The following is a 19142-nucleotide window of genomic DNA, read 5'->3' on the forward strand; positions in this document are numbered from 1 at the left end:
CCTGACTTGCCCATATTTAGCAGGCTTGCCTCGGCGAGATCCCCAGCCTGCCAGCCAGCCTCACACTTCATCTGTCATACTCGGGGGGGAAAAAATCTCAACTCTTTCGGCTTGCACCGAGGACTTGACAGCTGGATTTTGTCTCTTTTTTTTCTATTTTTGGGCAAACCGGGCTGTCGAAGCCGACGACGTGTCGATAATTTTAGCCGGCGAAAGTGCCTGTTCTGCTGTTTTAACCCCCCCTACATCCCTCCTTCGTAAAAGTAACCGTCACAATTCTACCTCGTCGCGAGCGAGCTAACCGGCTAACATTAGCCCGTATCTTCGACGTGTGACACGGTTTTAAATTCACCCCAAAGGCGCCTCTTCGGCTTTTGTTGACTCTTTAACCCCGCGGCGATGACTTCCTGACCGCAGAGATACTTTTTAATCCAAAAACGAAAAGAAAAAAGAAGGTGGCTTCACGAGCGAGCTAAACTGAGCTAACCCGAGTGGCGCCGCGCTAGCAGCGTCACCCGGGATTGGACACGTTGCCAACGGCGAGGAGGTGGTGTAGGGGCGGCCTACGGCTCGACACCCTCGCCCAGGCAAGGTGGGGTCGAAGAGACCCGGAGCCCGCCATTCTGCGAGGGCACAGGCTTTGCTGAGCCGCGGGGAGACACCGGCTTGAAGGGAGGAGAAACCGGAGGAGGGAGGAAGCAGGAGGACCGGGCAGGTTTTTTTTTTTTGACAAGTGGGATCCGGGAAGTAAACCGGGCAGTGACCTCATGAATGGAAATCGGAACTACAGGTGAGACATTTTCTTCCATTTGACCGTTTTCTCTGGGGCCTTGCAGATTAACAACCGGGGAAGTTGTTTACCGTAGTCATGGAGACTGTCAGCGACACGCACAAAGTGCAAACCGAATAATGCGGTATTTGCCAACATTTATCGAGTAAAGGTCATCTTTCACCTGAGAAAAATATTACGGCCTACTACCATACATGTGTCACAAAAAGTGGATAGTGCACACAAAGTGCCCTCTGGATGATCGTTTGCTGTCACTGTTTTGTCACTATACGTCACTGGCATGGATAGTTTAAAAGAATACTTGTAATACTAGTGACTAAAAAGTTAGCGATGTCTGTCTCAATTTTTCAATTATTCTCATGTCTCATGTCAACATTTAATTTGATAATTGCAATCATTTAAAGTCATTGTAACTGTGACACCCTGTAACTGAACCAAAGACACCACCTCATTACTGCCTGTCGTAACGCCTAAATAGAGCAAAACCCTCACAATTAATAAATTAACCAGTTAGAAAAATGGCTGAATGTGTGAGGGTTTCCTGTATTTTTAATGGAAAGTGGCAGAGTTTTTTCCCCCATGCCACTTGGTGGGTGGTTGAGTGGCGGCCTTGACCCCTTGCTAACCTCGATATCTTTGGTAGTGGCAAACATGTCGAGTCTGCTTTTCCATTCGTCCTTGAGCCATTACTTAAAAAGTGTACTGCCATTGTCGGGTGCTTCAAAGTGCTTGCAATTATTACGATCAGTGTGTATTTTTGTCCTGTCGGTGTTGAATCCGCGCTTGAGGGTTCATTTGGGGTAAACATTGGTGGAAGTGGTGTCTGGTGGATTCTGAGAATCATCAACGCACGCATCGATCTCCGTCACCATGCTCGGTCGGCAATAGATGGTGTAGTCACAAAGAATGATTTGCTATTTTGAGTCATCCATCTGTTTAGGACACCCGCTTTGGATTGGAGCTCATTTTGGGTCAATTCCCCCAGTCGCTGTAAAATCTTTGTAATTTGCTCCAATGTGAGCCAAAATGGCCAACTTCCCATTCAATTTCATTGATTTTATTCATGCGTCCTGGTGTTGGCTGGGTCTTTTTTTTTTACATTTGATTTTTTTTTTTTTTACTCAGTGAAATGATCATCTCATTCACTAAGGAAAGCCCCCTTCAAATTTCTCAATTACAAAGGTCACTCTGATCGCAAACAGTGTGTTGTTGACTATTCCAAATTTCCCCACCCACTCCTGTATTCGTCTTGTAATAATGCAAATGTCAACGGTGAGTCGCTGTCAGGCGAGCTCTCCACGCTGTTGATCTCAGTGGCAGTTAAACGGCCCCAACTGCTCGGCTTTGTCCGCGCTGTAATGGGAGCGTTCCACTTAATATGTGACTGTACAAACCGACTGGCCGGAGGCGCATTTGACATCATTTGATCTTCACCCCCTCCTCTGCCTCCCTTTTCCTCCTCATTAGTGTCCAGGGACTTCCCATAGCATGTATTGTAACATGAGGGACCAGCCGGTAACCGAGCGCTGCCGATTCGGTTATAACAACTCAAAGTATCCTGTTAAGCAAATGAAACAGATTTTTTTTTTCCGATCCAGTTGGTTTCCCAACTATTTTTCTAGTTTACCATTCTAAATTTACCCCCCCCCCCCCCCACACACACACACACACTTTTTGCAGGTAATATTTTCATGTTTCCAATGTGCAAGTGTAACTTTTTGACCTTCTAAAATGATTGCAATTAAATAATAAATCGCTCTGCACGTGTCCACTATTTTATTTGATAAGCATTTGTCTGCCGAATTTACTGCTGGAGGGATGAGCGAATTGCTTGACTTTTGGAAAGAGTCCAAGTCGGTAGTAAACGGCAGGCCTCTGAACAGAGCGCTTGCAAGCGAGGTAGTGACACTGCCCCAAAATGTCCGCCGCAAAGGGGCCCCCGGTCAGCACAGTGTTTGCTCACCGCAATGCCGTGTGTGTGATTCACACAGAGCAAGCTTCTACTCAGCCTTGAGCTTTCCACTCTTGCCTCGATATTGCGACTGGGCCGGTGGCGCCAAACGCCCCCGCCGCCCACCCTCTTTGCTGAAATTTGACCTTCTCCTCGCATCCCTCTCAAATACACACAAACACACGCACACACTTGTTGCACTCGCCGTTATAAGCAGACAAGCAGAGTCGCGTGAGAACATGGAAATTACTGTCTCAACCGAGCGGCTTTGAAAGACGACACTGCCGCGTTTGTCCGAGCGGCAGACCAGATTAACGCCGGCTGTCACGTTAATGTGGGCTGGGTGGCAGAAAATAATTCAAATCCGTTTTGATATATGGCTCGTCAACATTACACGATGGAGCCGAGAAGCTAAACTTAGAGGCCCAGGAAGGGCACGTGGAGGAGGTGGAGTCAGATGCCGTCAATCAATCTGCGTTTGTGTGTGTGACTTATGCCATTGTGCTCTGTTCCCACATTTCAAGCCTCCGTGGATTACAAACACAACAGCTGTATTGTGCACGTCTGTGTGTGTGTGTGTGTGTGTGTGTGAGAGCGCACTCGTGAGCGGTGTGGAAGTTTATGTACTTGGGGGTGATGGATGTCGCTCTTGACTCTAGCCATCCCTGCAACCATTTTGGATCACAACCAACTGTGTTCCATTCACCACTGGGAGTTTCTGTAAAGTTTTGCAAATATATCCGTCCAAGCCTACTTACAGAATTTGGACTGAAATTATTTAATTGACTAATTGAGGCATCTAATCTAGCATAGTAATTGAGTAACTCAACTCAATTAGACTTTTGTTTCTGAACTTTGGAAAGTGCGGAAAAACTTGTGACGGGGGGAAAGAGTTAGGCTCCAGCAAGGCCGTCCATTATTTTTTAAAATGAAGTCATAGTAACTGTACGGAAAAAAAAAAAAATCAATGACGTCGCCTCAACTTTTATCACGTCATTGTCATCGACAAAAAAAAACGGGAAGTCATGCAAATCCCTCCTCGCGCCCAGAGGAAGCCAGTTTGGCGCGGCGAGATGTTAATGCCGTCAAAATCCCGCCACTCCCTCGCAACCTCTTTGCTAACCCAGCTCGCATCCGGGCCCAAATTGTATTAGCGTCCGATTTAAGGCGACAGCTCCCTACAAAGGCTTTGAAGAATAATATCTGTCCTCTGTCTTTTGTGTTCCACTTGAGACAAAACTGCGGGGCACTCACTGTAAACAAACTCGCACAAGACTTGTGCAGGGGCCTCAGTATAAGGCACAAGTGAGTCAAATCAGCAATGAATCACTTTTGATTTACTGGTGCAGGATTTACTTACTAAGCTCTCGTTTTTGAGTGTGTGTGTGGGAGGGGGGAGGGATACAAGTGCCGTACTGACTTCAATAGTCTGGTGACTTAAAATGTTTTCTCAAGCGTGGCAGGGCAGGCAAGACCCAGCAGACACTAAAATAGCTCCGGCATGTGCGCGGCACGTTTAAGCTGTTTTCTTTTTTTTTCAAAGGGGGGCAAAGGGGAGTCTGAGTGACTCATGCACAAGACATCTCAGTACGATAAATATGTTTGCTTCCCAGAGCGTAGAGAAAGAAAGGGCTGGTGTTTTTTTTTGTTTTTTGTTTGGTGGTTTCCCCACCGTAGTAGTACCCACGTTGATGTTGACATTTGGAATTTCTGCTGTGCGAATGTACGCAATCAGATTAGTTTATCAGTTACTGTGTGTTTGTGTGTGTTTGTGTGTGTGTTTGCCATTCTGCGTTCTGTTTAACATGAGACTAACTGCTTTTCTAAAGGTCAGTGATAAGCTTAAAATTAAAGTTGTCAAAGCGTGTTGCTGCAGCCCCTGAAAATCGTCTTAAGTACCGTAGTTTCTGCACTACAAGGTGCACTGGATTATAAAGCGCACTTTCATTGAAAGCACTCATCCTCTCCTCCATTTTGTGCCCCTCCCTCAGGAGCCGTTGGGGCCCAGTCCCTGTTCGCCATGCCTCGGCGGCCCGGCTACGGCACCATGGGCAAGCCCATCAAGCTGCTGGCCAACTGCTTCCAGGTGGAGATCCCCAAGATGGACGTCTACCTTTACGAGGTGGACATCAAGCCTGACAAGTGCCCGCGGCGAGTCAACCGGTAAGCATCACACTTCCTGGAAGCTGTTTGGGTTTTCCGTACACGTGGCAGGACCGAGTGAACATGTGCTGTGGTGGTTTGTCACAGGGAGGTGGTTGACTCCATGGTGCAGCACTTCAAGGTGACCATCTTTGGGGATCGCAGGCCAGTCTACGATGGCAAGAGGAGTCTGTACACGGCCAACCCGCTGCCTGTGGCGCCCACCGGGGTCAGATAACCACACAAACACTCACACATGAACCATCTCGTATTCTTTTCCTCACTTCACTTGCCCCCTTCTCAGGTGGACCTGGATGTCACTCTGCCGGGCGAGGGGGGCAAAGATCGTCCCTTCAAGGTGTCCATCAAGTTTGTGTCTCTGGTGAGCTGGCACATGCTGCACGAAGTGTTGACGGGTCACAGCATGCCTGAGCCGCTGGAGCTGGACAAGCCCATCAGCACCAATCCCGTGCACGCCGTGGACGTGGTGCTGAGACACCTGCCGTCCATGAAGTAAGTTTGAAGGAATCTCAGATAAGTAATTCATGCCCTGCTATATTGCAGATCTGCCTCAGTATCAGCCACCGCCATCCAAACGGATATCAAACCAATCTCATATATGATCTCAGTCAGGCCACCCTCTAACCTGATATCACTTCCCTAAGATGGGCCAAGTAATCTCAACATGGCTTCTATAAAGCTTTATCAAAAGGCGTCTCTTTATATCTTTCATTTGAGTTTCTTTACAGCGGCCCCGCTATCACATTGACGCATTGTCGCCATGGAAAATGGGTGCCCTTTGCACCTCAATGCCACACTTGCAACAAGAGCTCGCCAACGCCTTCATATATGCTCATACCCTTTTCTGTCAACACTGATCATGGCATCTTTCATTATCTCATGTTGTCACTTTTGTTAGGGCTGGAAAATGTTTATTTTTCTCCCCGGGAAACAGAACCTCAATTATATGAACGCTGATTTTCCCCTCATAGATACACGCCGGTGGGCCGCTCTTTCTTCTCTGCTCCGGTGGGCTATGATCACCCCTTGGGCGGAGGCAGGGAGGTGTGGTTCGGCTTCCACCAGTCGGTGCGCCCTGCCATGTGGAAGATGATGCTGAACATTGACGGTAAGCTGTACAATACTGGTGACCTTGGCCAGTAAAATGACGGATGTGAGTGTTTGTTCGTAACTGGAAGGAAGTGAGGTCCTTTGGGGTGGATGGGAGCTGACTAATTGGTTGCTATGGAAACAGGGCAGCGTATGCGAGTGGGGACGTGTGTGTGTTTGTGGGGGGGACTGTGTGGTTAGACAATGTGTTCAACTGTGTATGCGGAGAGGGGTTTGCAGCCGTGTTGGTGTGTGTTAGAGATGCCCGTATGTGTTTGTTTTGTATGAGAGAGTGTGTGGTGGATGTGTGTGTTTGATTGCTGTGTGTCTGTATGTGTGAGCAGGGCTGTGTGCACGTGTGCTCCATGGAGCATTTCCTTGGCATTCAAGGTTTCAAAGCTAATTTGGTCAGTTAGCACTCTTGCGCAGCGGTTAGTATAGTCTGTTGCTCACATTATATTGACACACTCCCAGACTCAGCCACTTACTTCAAATATGTGTAATTATAGAGAAATGACACCCTTCAATTTTGCATTGAATGTGACTGACTCAGAGTCTGGTGGTGGTGCGGGTAGTAGAGTGGGAGGGGGGTTGTTGCGATGTCACCTGCTCCTGTCATCTCTGAATAACACTCGTTGAAGTTGGTTAGATCGCAGCAGCTGAACCGCACTCTCACTTCTCTCTTGTAGCTAGTAAAAACAGTTGTTAGGTCTGTAACACCAACACTCTGTCATCAAGTAGCCCAAAAACAAGAATTAAAGGAAAACTTGTATACTAATTTTTGCATCCCAAAAAAACTTGCAGGTCTGCTTACCTTTTGACAGCGCGTTTTAGGGGGTGTAGTCCTGCCAATGCTCGGAGATGGTGGATCTGGTTGTCGAGTCATGGGCGAAGAAAGTTGGTGACCAAGTGGCGTTATGTAAATTAGCCGGGTCGTAAATTCAGAAGGGCTTGCTTGCTAATGGCTCGCAAAAGATTCACTTGGTCGTGTAATTTCCCACTTGATGGATGCGTAGGCACTCCAGAGCCACAGCTATTTGTTTACAACACTTTAAAGTGGCCATTTTGCATAATTCATTCCCTTTAAATGCTTTGATGCTGGCCACTTTGTCTCATAGCCTGGGTTGCTACACAAGCCGTGACATGTCTCGCCTTTTTCTCCGGCAGTGTCCGCCACCGCCTTTTACAAGGCCCAGCCGGTCATCCAGTTCATGTGCGAAGTGCTGGACATCCACAATATAGACGAGCAGCCGCGCCCTCTCACCGACTCGCACCGGGTCAAGTTCACCAAAGAAATCAAAGGTAAAGAGCAGACGCTGCTGAGACAAAAAAAACTTTTTACTTGAACTCGTTGTGTTCATTAGGTTTGAAGGTTGAAGTGACGCACTGCGGAACCATGCGGAGGAAGTACCGCGTTTGCAACGTGACCCGCCGGCCGGCCAGCCATCAAACGTAAGTCACCCACAAGCCAACGTGGTTCTGTGGTCGTTTGGATGTGTGTATGGGGGGCGGGGGGCTCCACATCGAAAACTGCAGATGCTTGGTGACTGGTTTCATCATGAAGTCAGCATTAGTCATCCAGTAGGGAAGCTGCCACTTAACCGTTTGTCACCATTTGATTCTTCCAAAAGTTACATAAAGTACAATTGCACTTTTGTTTACATGCAGGTTCCCCCTCCAGCTGGAGAATGGCCAGACTGTGGAGCGCACCGTAGCCCAGTATTTCAGGGAGAAGTACAGCCTGCAGCTCAAGTACCCCCACCTGCCCTGTCTGCAGGTGGGCCAAGAGCAGAAGCACACCTACCTGCCCCTGGAGGTGAGAGAGACCACCAAGCTAAAACACACAAAACCAAGCTCCAAGTAAAAAAAAAAAAAAGTGACGCTCGGTTGTTTCGGGCAGGTGTGCAACATTGTAGCCGGTCAGCGATGTATCAAGAAGCTGACAGATAATCAAACATCCACCATGATCAAGGCCACGGCTCGCTCCGCGCCTGACAGACAGGAAGAGATCAGCAGGCTGGTGAGCCTCACAGAACAAATCCTGGTTCCGTCGACTGCAAATATTCCAAGCTGATCCTCCCCTTTCTTTTCATTCAAGGTACGCAGCGCCAACTACGACGCCGACCCCTTCGTGCAGGAGTTCCAGTTCAAAGTGCGCGACGAGATGGCTCACGTGACGGGGCGAGTGCTACCCGCCCCCATGCTGCAGTACGGCGGCAGGGTGAGCACAGAGCACTTTATGGTACCCTTCTTTTCACACCCATTCTCTCGTTTAATGTCTGACAGGCTGGCTGGCACACTTAACTTAGCGGGGAAACTAACACGCTGGCTTCTGTTTCATGTTGTGTTTGTTGTACTTACTTGGGGCTCAATTTTGTAACGTAGGTAATGTGGGGAAGAAAAATAAGTTGGGACTAAGCCACAATCTGAATTAACATCTGTGTTTTATTTTTGATCCTTTGATAGTTGAGTATTTGTGTCATGAGTTTTAGAAAGAGCCATAAAAGTGTTTTTGCTTTTACAAGGGCATCACAATAAGTGGAAAGTGTAATTTATTTTGGTAGAAAGTGTAATTTATCTCAGCTTTTCCACTTTAAAAAATACATTTTAGTATTAATTAAATTGACTACCGATAGTTCCTCCTATTTATGATTACGATTTTGATGTAAAAAAATGTGCCACTTGAATTTTAGGAAAAATGTGTTGTGCATCTATATAATATTGACAGTGCTTCACTTTTTCTTCATTTTGTTAGGGTCAGAGGCTTTTTCCAAAATTGATTAGATTTGTGTTTTCCCTCAAAATTGTATGCACAACACTTTCTTGGAAAAAGTTAAATGCCCATTCCAGATGCGATCATTAATGAGATGCGTGTTTGTTCTTGTTCGTAAACGTCTGCACATTTGACTCTAATAATCCCGAGTGCACAAGGTGAGACTGCACCTGTCATTTCAGAACCGCACAGTGGCCACGCCCAGTCACGGGGTGTGGGATATGAGGGGCAAGCAGTTCCACACCGGTGTCGAAATCAAGATGTGGGCCATCGCCTGCTTCGCAACGCAGCGGCAGTGTCGGGAAGACATTCTCAAGTCAGAAGAGATTAAAGCGTTTTTTGTTTTAAACCGACGCTGTCAGATAGGTCGTAACGTAACAAAATGTCTGTTTAGGGCGTTCACGGACCAACTACGCAAGATCTCCAAGGACGCCGGCATGCCCATTCAGGGACAGCCGTGCTTCTGCAAGTACGCGCAGGGAGCGGATAGCGTGGAGCCCATGTTCAGACACCTGAAGAACACCTACGCCGGATTACAGCTCATCATCGTCATTCTGCCTGGCAAAACTCCCGTCTACGGTAAGACGATAATGTCATCTTAGCCCAGGGGTGGGCAAACTTTTTGACTCGCGGGCCGAACTGGGTTCTAAATTTGGACCGGAGGGCCGAACCAAGAGCAGATGGACGTAGTGTTTGTGTAAAGTAATAGAAGCGACCTGTAAAGGTCATTGCATAAAAGATTTTGGCCTTTAGTAGGTAGTAAAGCATGGATATTCAAAAAAAGTTTTTTGAAAACAAATGCATTTATTAACAGCATTAAAAAAAAAAAGAAATCACTAAAAAACTGCTATCAGTGATTCTCATAAAATACGACACTGTTATTATGAACAACAGTCTCCACAGTGCCTGCAGGTCAGATTAATAAAAGATGTTTATCTTATGAGATCACATCAAACGGCAAACATTCCGACCAAATATATCATCTTGAAGAATCGGTGAAAGCATACATCCAAATAAAGTAATCAAAACGGCAACACGGTGAGGTGTATCTGAAAATCAGAGCAGAGTTTTAACTCACAAACACCTGGTAACAGAGGTGAGGAAACTGGTAACACTTCCTTAAAGTAAGCCTTAAGAACTTTACAGGTCAAGATTAGTCGCAAACAGGTGGTGCATCAATGTCCTTGAGCATCCTGCATTGTTTGAAAATGAGAATGGTCGCTAGTTTCAATCCCTGCGATGTGTACAAATCATATTCAAAATGGATTTTTTTTACAACAAACTTGAGAGCCTCCCTTTCATTTTCAGTGGGAACAGTGTTGTTGGTCTCCCTTATTTGCTAGTGCGTCATAGTCTGGAGTAAAATTTGTTGTGGCAATTCTTAGGAGAGATCCGAGGTGTTGGTCCGTTTACCTCGATCTGTGACGGGTTGATGTTGATATGGCTGAATGTCACGTCGCGTACGTCGAGCCAAATTGGCCACGCTTTTTTTTTTTAAACACTCGGCACTGTGTCCTTGGGTGACTCATTTTAATAGAAGGATTCCAGGGGAAGGTTTGTGGGTGGCTTTAGCGTAAAACTGTCTCTGAAAGCTCAGCGCCCGAATTACAAGAATGTTGTCGTCACAGCCCACGCTCTAAATTCGGGACTGATACAAATAGAGCGCCAGTGCCCCGTGTCCGTACTACTGAGTACGCACCGAGCTTTCTGACACGGCTTCCGGTAGTAAATGCGCAGGCGGGCGGTTCCCCATCTACTGGAGAAACACAGTCATTGCAGGCAAAATTACCCCAAAATTTTTTTAATAATACAATTGATTCAGGCTTGGTAGGCCGGATTAAACTGTCCCGTGGGCCGGATGTGGGCCGCGGGCCGTAGTTTGCCCACCCCTGTCTTAGCCCGACGTGAACTGTGCGAGTTGACTTCATATCTCCACATTCAGCGGAGGTGAAGCGCGTGGGAGACACGCTGCTGGGCATGGCCACGCAGTGCGTCCAGGTGAAGAACGTGGTCAAGACGTCCCCTCAGACCCTCTCCAACCTCTGCCTCAAGATCAACGTCAAGCTGGGGGGCATCAACAACATCCTGGTGCCACACCAAAGGTAAAGCCTTTGCGTCTTCAGTGCTTGAACGCTCACTCAACAATGGCCGCTTCTCATTTTGTGCACATCCCTTCACAGGCCGTCAGTGTTTCAGCAGCCAGTCATCTTTCTGGGAGCCGATGTGACACATCCGCCTGCCGGGGATGGCAAGAAGCCCTCCATTGCTGCAGTAAATTCCATCTTGATTAGTATTATGTTCATGGGGGCTTAAGCCTGCTCCAGGAGAACACTTAAGAGTGCGCTTTGTCTCCCCCAGGTGGTGGGCAGCATGGACGCCCACCCCAGCCGCTACTGCGCCACCGTGCGGGTGCAGAGGCCCAGGCAGGAGGTGATCCAGGATCTGGCTTCGATGGTGCGCGAGCTGCTCATCCAGTTCTACAAGTCCACGCGTTACAAGCCCACCCGCATCATTTTCTACAGGGACGGAGTTTCTGAAGGCCAGTTCAGACAGGTCAGCTTCTAACTGACATCGTACCATGGGGAGCTTCCTTGATGCAAATTGTTGATGGAAATCCTTTTAAGGGAGTGACAGTAAATTGCAGACTTCTCACCGTACGTTGTTACATTTGCAGATTGAATTTAGGAGACAGGAGAGGCAGCAGCAATAAGACAGGCCAAACAAAATCCAGATGTCAGGGGAGGCAGACATTAACCCATTAATAGGTTTCAACAGCGAGACTGGAATAGACACAGAAAGGCAGAGAAGAGGACTTCCTTGGAAATTTTCTTTCTATTCTGAATTTTGCCGTTCAGATCCTTGTTAGAGAACTGTGAGTTGTGCATAAAGCGCTGAAACATATGCATTCAAAAGTTGAGAGAGGGTCCAGTTAAGTTCACTTGTAAAGAAATCAAATGCATTTTTAAGTTCAACCTGAAACTGAATCTCCTTCATCGTTTGTGAATAGTTTGCTTCATGTTGTCCAGGTTCTGTATTACGAGCTGCTGGCCATCCGTGAGGCCTGTATCAGCTTGGAGAAGGAGTACCAGCCGGGTATCACCTACATCGTGGTGCAGAAACGCCACCACACGCGCCTCTTCTGCGCCGACCGCAACGAGCGAGTACGTTTCCTTCCGCCCTTAGCGGAGCGGGCCACTTTGATTACTTTTTGTAGCATTAGTCCGGCGTTCACCTTTCCACAGGTTGTTAATTTGCGGTCAAGTAAAGCATTACGGCCCAGAGAGCTGTGGCACGCGAGTTACCTTTTTGTAAGTTTTTGGCTGCAGTGCTGGAAAGTGGAAAACGTGGGAACGTTTTTCCCTCAGAAACGTGACGACCTAATACTCTCTCTCTCTTTAAAAAAAAGTATTCTTGAATTCATTCTAAAAATATGTGTAATGGATGTTATCGGTGAGAAGTGACGGAACGCCGATGTGTTTGCCAGGTCGGACGCAGCGGAAACATTCCCGCTGGTACGACGGTGGATACGGACATCACGCATCCTTACGAGTTTGACTTTTACCTCTGCAGTCACGCTGGAATACAGGTGAGCTTTCTCATAGTCATGTGTTTATATTTCCTGTCAATGAAATTCTGACAATTGCTTCGTCGGGTTGGCAGGGCACCAGCCGGCCCTCGCACTACCACGTGCTGTGGGACGACAACTGTTTCACGGCTGACGAGTTCCAGCTGCTCACCTACCAGTTGTGCCACACCTATGTGCGCTGCACCCGCTCGGTGTCCATCCCCGCGCCCGCATACTACGCCCACCTGGTGGCCTTCCGCGCCCGCTACCATCTGGTGGACAAAGAACACGACAGGTAAGGCCACAGGGATGCGATCCCGCTACAAATGTCTTGACTCTCACATTGTAATATTAAGATTTTGTTCCTCTGGGTAGAATACTGCTGATCTCAAAAGCTTACATTTTCTTTCCTTTAAGAAAACCAAAACCTTGCGATCAAATAGTCACTATTTTTGTCATTCATTTTTTTTTTTTTTTTTAAATGACTGTCCTACAAAAAAACATTGCTCTTGCAAGATTCCAATCTTTTCCGTCGCTGTAAAAATCCTCCTTAAAATTGTGATGTTTTAATTGTCCCTTAAATAATATGACTTATTGTAAGATTGAACTTTTTTTGCATGCAATTCAAAGCATAAAAGCTTGCACGTCAGGTCACCCAAATTGAGATACCGTGGATTCTCCGGAGATTACAACTAGTTTTTTTTCCCAAACATTTAGTTTTTGCTGTCTGATGAGATTAATAATTACAAAACAAAGAAAATGCCCCCCTTTAGTTGGAAATGGTTCATTTTAGCATTCAGTATTTGCTCTGTGTCCACCGTGCAGCGCCGAGGGCAGCCACGTGTCAGGTCAGAGTAATGGTCGAGACCCGCAGGCACTGGCCAAAGCTGTCCAAATCCACCATGACACCCTGAGGACCATGTACTTCGCTTGAGCTGCAACCCACCCACAACCACCATCCTCCACACACTCAACACACACACACATGCACACACACGCGCGGTTGGCTTGGCAGGCAGAAAGTCCTCACACGCGTACACACACACACACACACACGCCTAGTCAATCCGGATCCGACACTGTGCAGAGGGAAGCAGGGAGAAGGAGGAGGCGGAACCCCACACTGGATTGAGGATGCAAAAACGCTGCTTCTGACCAGGAAAAAAACCAAAACAAAACTCAGCACTAATATGCAATAGAAACCAGCCAACTCCTTTTATTACCATCCTTTTTTTTTTTCCCCTCTCTTTCTTTGTTTCCCCTTCTTTTATGCTGTGCTCCCCTGTTTACATTCAGGGCACCGCTCCTCAAATCAGTTCACAAGCAGCAGCACTTTTATATTCTTTTTTTTGTGTGTGTTTTTAAGCAAACGGGGGAGCGGTGGGAAGGCGCTCAGATTATGAATTTATTTTTCTCCTTTGCTCCCTCCCGCTTGTGATATAACCAGTTCTTTGAGCACACTGCCATCAGTTGTCTACAAGGTGGAACTTCATCCTCGAAATGCCTCATGGCGTTCTGTTCTGCTGTGGGTGAGATCAGAATTTTTTTGTTCAAACTAAATCAAATTAACCAGTAAAAATCAAGATTTTTTTTTTTAAAGTGTACCAAGTAGAAAAGATTTGCCTAAAACTTATTGCGGGCCTCATAGTGTGTCGTAATTTTGTTTTTAATGAGCAATTATTATTATTTTTTTTATATTTCCCTCATAAAATTGACCAGTAAAAATTCTAGATTTTCTTTGGTGGGAGTATTTTAGGGTAACTTCTCCCAAATCTTTCTTTTTTCCTTCTTTAATTTTAATACATATATAATTTAAAGATGTTTACAAATTTCAATCTGACCATCAACATAATTTGGGATGAATTTTGACAATGGATCAATTTGACCCACAGTATAACAGAAAGGTTAAACTTGACAACGGGTCAATTTGACCCAAAGCAAAACAGGAGGGTTAAAGACGCTGTCACTAGTTTCTCTTGTCTCAATACATCATCACAGCCATCGCTCGATTTTTAAATCGTCTTTAAGTATAACACTGTTGTCTTTTTATATCCTGATGTCATTTTTGTAATCGATTTTTGTTTTGCGTCATGTGAAGCTTTGACATGTCCCTTACCTTGTCGTAACCATTTTATTTCCCGGGCAACACTTTTTTTTTTTTTTGCTTTTGAGTGGAGACAATGTTGGCGGGTCTTCCCTTGTGCAATAATGTGCAGAAGGAGAGTTAATTGATCCACACGTTTGGCAAGAGGTTTGCATTAGGCACTTTTGAAATGACTTTTTTGTTATCTGTGCGCAAAGTGCGGTTTCGACGACATTACACATTCTTGAAGGATTCACATGTTTTGGAATTCCCGATAAATTATATTTCCGGCCTGATTGCAGCAACGTGGAGTACAAATGCCATAAGAGAGAGAGCGGGAGTATTTTAAGTGCCTGGCGAAAGGTGAAGCGCGCCATGCCAAACGGGCAAAGTAACTCAACCGACAAAATGTTTCACCCGATGCCTCGTGTTCTTCTCAACAAAGCGACTTTTCTACACGATTGTATCGGAAAACCATCCTGACATTGATGTGTGCTTTATCATGTTTGCGCCTGTACCGCAGTGTTAGCTGGTAGCTTTGCTTGGAGACAGCAGTCTGGATGTTTTGAGTTGATCCACGAGCTAAAACTGGCTTCGGAACAAAACAAAAAAAAATAGCGGAAGAGTAAAATGGAGACTACGTTTTTTCGGTTTATTCTGTCAAATCTAGTCTGGAGAGCGGTCGCTGTTTGACTCCTTTGCGCTGCTGATCGTCTGAAACTTTTTTTTTTTGTAGGGTCAGGTGGATGTTTTTTTTTTTCCTTTACAAAGTTAACTGCACTAAAAGAAGCATGTGTTCTGCTTGCGGACACAGGCGTGGTGCTACTCGGACGCATAGCAAATCCGAAGCTGAACTGAACTTGAGACAAGTTGACCAGGTTAGGAGAAATCAGAAACCATTAGGGTGACACCCCCCCAGTAGCCCAGTGCTGGTTTTGGTTATCTGATGGGTTCTCAATTCCCCTGATTTAGTTGGTGTGGAACAGCCATCACTGCTGGGGTGAATATGGGATGGCCCCATTACCCCATTTTTTTGTGTTGGCATGACTCCCACTTCCCTAGTGAATGTGGGATAGTCGCACTACCCTGCTGGGAATTGGATGCCTGGATATCTCCCACTTGCCTGGTGATTAGGGATTAGCCCCACTACTCCGCATGTCCCTTGGGATATTTGGGTTTTGGATGGTTCCCTAATCTCTCCGTGGAGGTAGCCCTGAAAACGGTATAGTCTGGAAAAGATGTGTTGAAAAGTCTTTTATCCACTGTTGCATCGTTTCCCTCCGGCGTGGAAGCTTCCGGAGGTCTAAGGCGGTGTAATGAAATGCCTTTAAAAAAAAAGAAAAGCCAGATCAAAAGTATATTTGTAAATTTGAAATGATGTACTACACACCAATTATTTTTGCTAACAGATTAAAAAAAAATATGTAGTTGAATTATTCTTAGTAATAAATGTAACACAGTATGTTATGGTTCGAAAAAGTGAAATAGAAAGTTTTTATTCAAATTATTGCAATAGACTGTGTCGCTGTAAATCGTATCGTGTGTATGTGCCGAACGGTGGCGGGTGGTCCAAAGTAGCGATCTGTCTTGACCGCGACTGTCATAAGGTTTGGGCAGCAGACTCGGAACCACCGACCGGACCTCGAATGATCATTTTGTAGACGTGTATTCAAAGAGTGAGAAAACGTATTAGCTCTTGAATGTTCTTTAGCGTTTTTCTTTTTTGTTTTTTAGTACACCCTGGTGCTGACACCTGCCCCTAAACAGGCAAGTGATCCATTTGTAAAGAGTGTCAGAATATTAATGAAGTGGGTATTTTTTTTTACAACTTCACAATCTGACAGAAGCAGTTGCTGGTGCTTGTCCAAGGAAAATCTAAGGCTGAACTTCCTTCCAGACTTTTAGGCAGATTAGCAAAGTAGGAAAGTTTGGAGGTGGCCCTTGGTGACCCCCCCCAATGTCTGAGGATACTATAGTGGGATGGCTCCCGCCAGCCCCACTGTTGTTTTCTTTTGTCCACCTCCTGCTCCAGAACTGGCAAGTGTTATTTTTTTCAAGGACAGTTGGAACATGTTTTTTTTTTTTTTCCTCACAGTTCAATCCCCACCCTAACCCCGAGAACCTGTTTCTTTGCCCTACAGAAAACCCCTTTAAAAACGAGGTGAGGGGATGATTTTTTGCGATTTGGATTCAAGGATGTCTTATTGTGCCTAATTCATGGCTTTTGTGAGGACACGAAAGGTTAAGTGATGCCGCAGTGGTGGTACGACAGGTGTTTACAAGACCTCGCATTCAGCTGGAATGAAAATGGAGATACCGTGAAAGGAAGTGACACAAGTTCAAGGAATGTTTTGCTCGATATTTGTCGAAAAGCTTCGTTTCCCTTTAAAGTGGAAAGTGTAATTCCACAGAAAGTAACGGTCCACACAGGAAGTGCCTTTCCTCTTGACTCTCCTTTCACCCCCCCCCCCCCAATTTTCTCTCTATAGACTGACAAACATTGGCAGTGTCTTGGATTTTGTTGTGGTACAACCCGATGTGGAGAAACCATGAATGTCAACCACAGCACTTTAGAGACCAACATTTAAATGAGGTTCAGTACCTTATGTCTCAACCTGGAGTTTTTAAATCCACTACTTGGACCTTTCAAATGCGTGTGTGGGGGGAGGGGGTGGGTGTCAACAAAACGTTTGACGGAGTGGGAGAACTGAAGCTTTCATTTGTCTTGAAGGGCATTAAATAAAAAAGATAGACCAGCATCAGTATTGAACGGTTCACAAAGACCTGGCACTCCCTCATGCTAGTGCAATGTCGGGGGATGGCAAAATGAGCCAGTAGGGTGTCGACTGTAAGGGTCTAAATCCAGTTGGAATTGGGGGTTAACTTTTTTTTTTTTACTTTTTTAGGGAGTTCTCTGAAACACTGCACCTCACTTACCTTGGTATGCTGCATAATGTTCTACGACATAAAAGACAAAAACTGCGAATTGCTTATGACATACAGTAAATGCTCAAATAATGCCTGACATTCGTAACTATTTTAGAGTTTAAAAGCATAACTATAAAACATTTTTTGTCTTAACAATTCTTTTTTTTTTTATTTGTTCTTGAGCCGACTTTCCTTTTTGTTGTCCTATTTAAATGTGTTAATGGAATATATATATTAAGCCTTTATATGCGGAGTATTTTATGGCGTATTTATTGAGTGTTTTTTCTGTTGTTTTTGTGGAAGGTTTTGGAGCCTCATTCTCGTACGCGCAAGCACAACAATACATGCGAACGGGCAGATTTCTTTCTTTTTTTTTTTTTTTAAACGGAACTCATAATATAACTTCCAAACGCCAATCCCGACGTCATAAGCAGTTTGAGACCTCAGACTTTGGGCTACCTTTGCCATATCAATTCCATTGGATGGATTACACTATGTAAGGGGCATTGGGTTTTCGGCGGAAATCTCAAGATGAACCAAAATTACACTAGTAAAGTAGCTGGCTAGATAATTATCTTATCCAAAAGAGTAGAAGTTGTAAAACTAGCCAGTACATAGAACTGAAATAACGAACAGTGTGATCAAAAATGGAGACATGGTCAAATTGGGTGATTCTATGAAGCTGACGAGACATTTTTGGTTCATCCTGAAATTTCATTCAAAAGCCAGATGATCATGCCTTTTTGTGAGAAATATCTACAAAAGGTCTGGTGTTCCTGTGCCACATGAGGACGGGTGTCAATTAAAAAAAAAAAACTTGTGTCCTACGCCTGCGTACTTGAAACCAATCGTACGTTTCGTCTCTTCTCGTTTCAAAACCACTAAAATCGCTACGCTAAAGTCTCTGTGTTCGGGATTGTCCGAGTTTTTCTCAGCATGTTTTCTGTCATGTCCGGCTACCCGCCGACGACAAAATCCGATCCGATCCCAATCAGAAGGCTAGCTATAGCGAGACCTGTGCCTGTCTTGTCTTCTTTGGGCAAACGAGATTGTACTTTTTTTTTTTTTTTCCAAAAGCGGAATAATGTAACCTCCATTTGTTACTTAATCCGGTTTGTTTTGTTTTTTTTTCACACCCCAACGGCATTCCAGTACTGAAAGTTGAACCAAATATTGCGAAAGAGATTAAACGTCCTGATTGCTTGTCCGTGGCCAAGGAAACATTTTATTTGAGTTTTTTTTTTTTTTTTTACGTAGCATCTCTTTGCGTCAGTCACATGTATAAAGATCTGTACAACGACGCCAACGTGATTCGCATTTGTCGCAACTGTACCGACTGCTCGACTCTTTGCTTTTTGTAACTTGTTCCCTTAGGTCAGTGCTTCTCAAATAGTGGGGCGCGCCCCCCTTGGGGGGCGCCGTGCTATACCTGGGGGGGCGCGTGTGACCCTGGGGAACAGGCTTTTTTTTTGCAGTACTAGAATAAAGTGTAATTGCGCATCTTCCCAGCAGGGGGCAGTGGCGCTCTCATTGTTACTTCTGTGACGTTTGCGACAGTGCAACATTTTACGACTTACAAGACAAGTTAGGATAGTCACGGGGGGGGCGCGAATAGTTTTCGTCTTGCTAGGGGGGGGCGTAACAGAAAATAATTGAGAAGCACTGCCTTAGGTTGTTGGCCTTTTTTTTTAGTATTGCTTTGCTTCTGTTTGAAGTGTATGTTTGACTAATACTTGCAATAAAATGCTTCGCTTTTTCCTTACCATTACCTCACAAACACTCCAAGACTTTTATTCCATG

General features: G+C 45.5%; 1 protein-coding gene across 3 annotated transcripts; it reads left to right on the forward strand.

Moving 5' to 3' along the window:
* Positions 1-650: 650 nt before the first annotated feature.
* On the forward strand, positions 651-19119 carry ago3a (argonaute RISC catalytic component 3a). Of its 3 annotated transcripts, none has more exons than XM_061289908.1 (20): positions 651-790; positions 4733-4904; positions 4992-5112; positions 5188-5396; positions 5876-6012; positions 7161-7295; positions 7358-7445; positions 7662-7809; positions 7894-8013; positions 8092-8235; positions 8949-9082; positions 9161-9345; positions 10709-10868; positions 10947-11037; positions 11125-11319; positions 11793-11927; positions 12251-12352; positions 12427-12626; positions 13157-18716; positions 19014-19119. In XM_061289908.1, exons 1-19 carry the CDS (start codon positions 772-774, stop codon positions 13263-13265), a joined length of 2604 nt encoding a protein of 867 aa, XP_061145892.1. In that variant the 5' UTR covers positions 651-771; the 3' UTR covers positions 13266-18716; positions 19014-19119. The 3 variants fall into 3 exon arrangements, with proteins under 3 accessions (XP_061145892.1, XP_061145893.1, XP_061145891.1); XM_061289909.1 differs by having other exon boundaries at positions 8092-8214; XM_061289907.1 differs by having other exon boundaries at positions 8092-8214; positions 8949-9345.
* Positions 19120-19142: the final 23 nt, after the last annotated feature.

Source organism: Syngnathus typhle, linkage group LG10 (assembly GCF_033458585.1).
Source record: "Syngnathus typhle isolate RoL2023-S1 ecotype Sweden linkage group LG10, RoL_Styp_1.0, whole genome shotgun sequence".
NCBI classification, from domain to species: domain Eukaryota; kingdom Metazoa; phylum Chordata; class Actinopteri; order Syngnathiformes; family Syngnathidae; genus Syngnathus; species Syngnathus typhle.

Coding starts and splice junctions, on each gene's coding strand:
- ago3a (XM_061289907.1), top strand. Junction 7,810..7,893: donor ACACCTACCTGCCCCTGGAG/GTGAGAGAGACC, acceptor TGTTTCGGGCAG/GTGTGCAACATTGTAGCCGG. Junction 12,627..13,156: donor GTGGACAAAGAACACGACAG/GTAAGGCCACAG, acceptor TCCACCGTGCAG/CGCCGAGGGCAGCCACGTGT.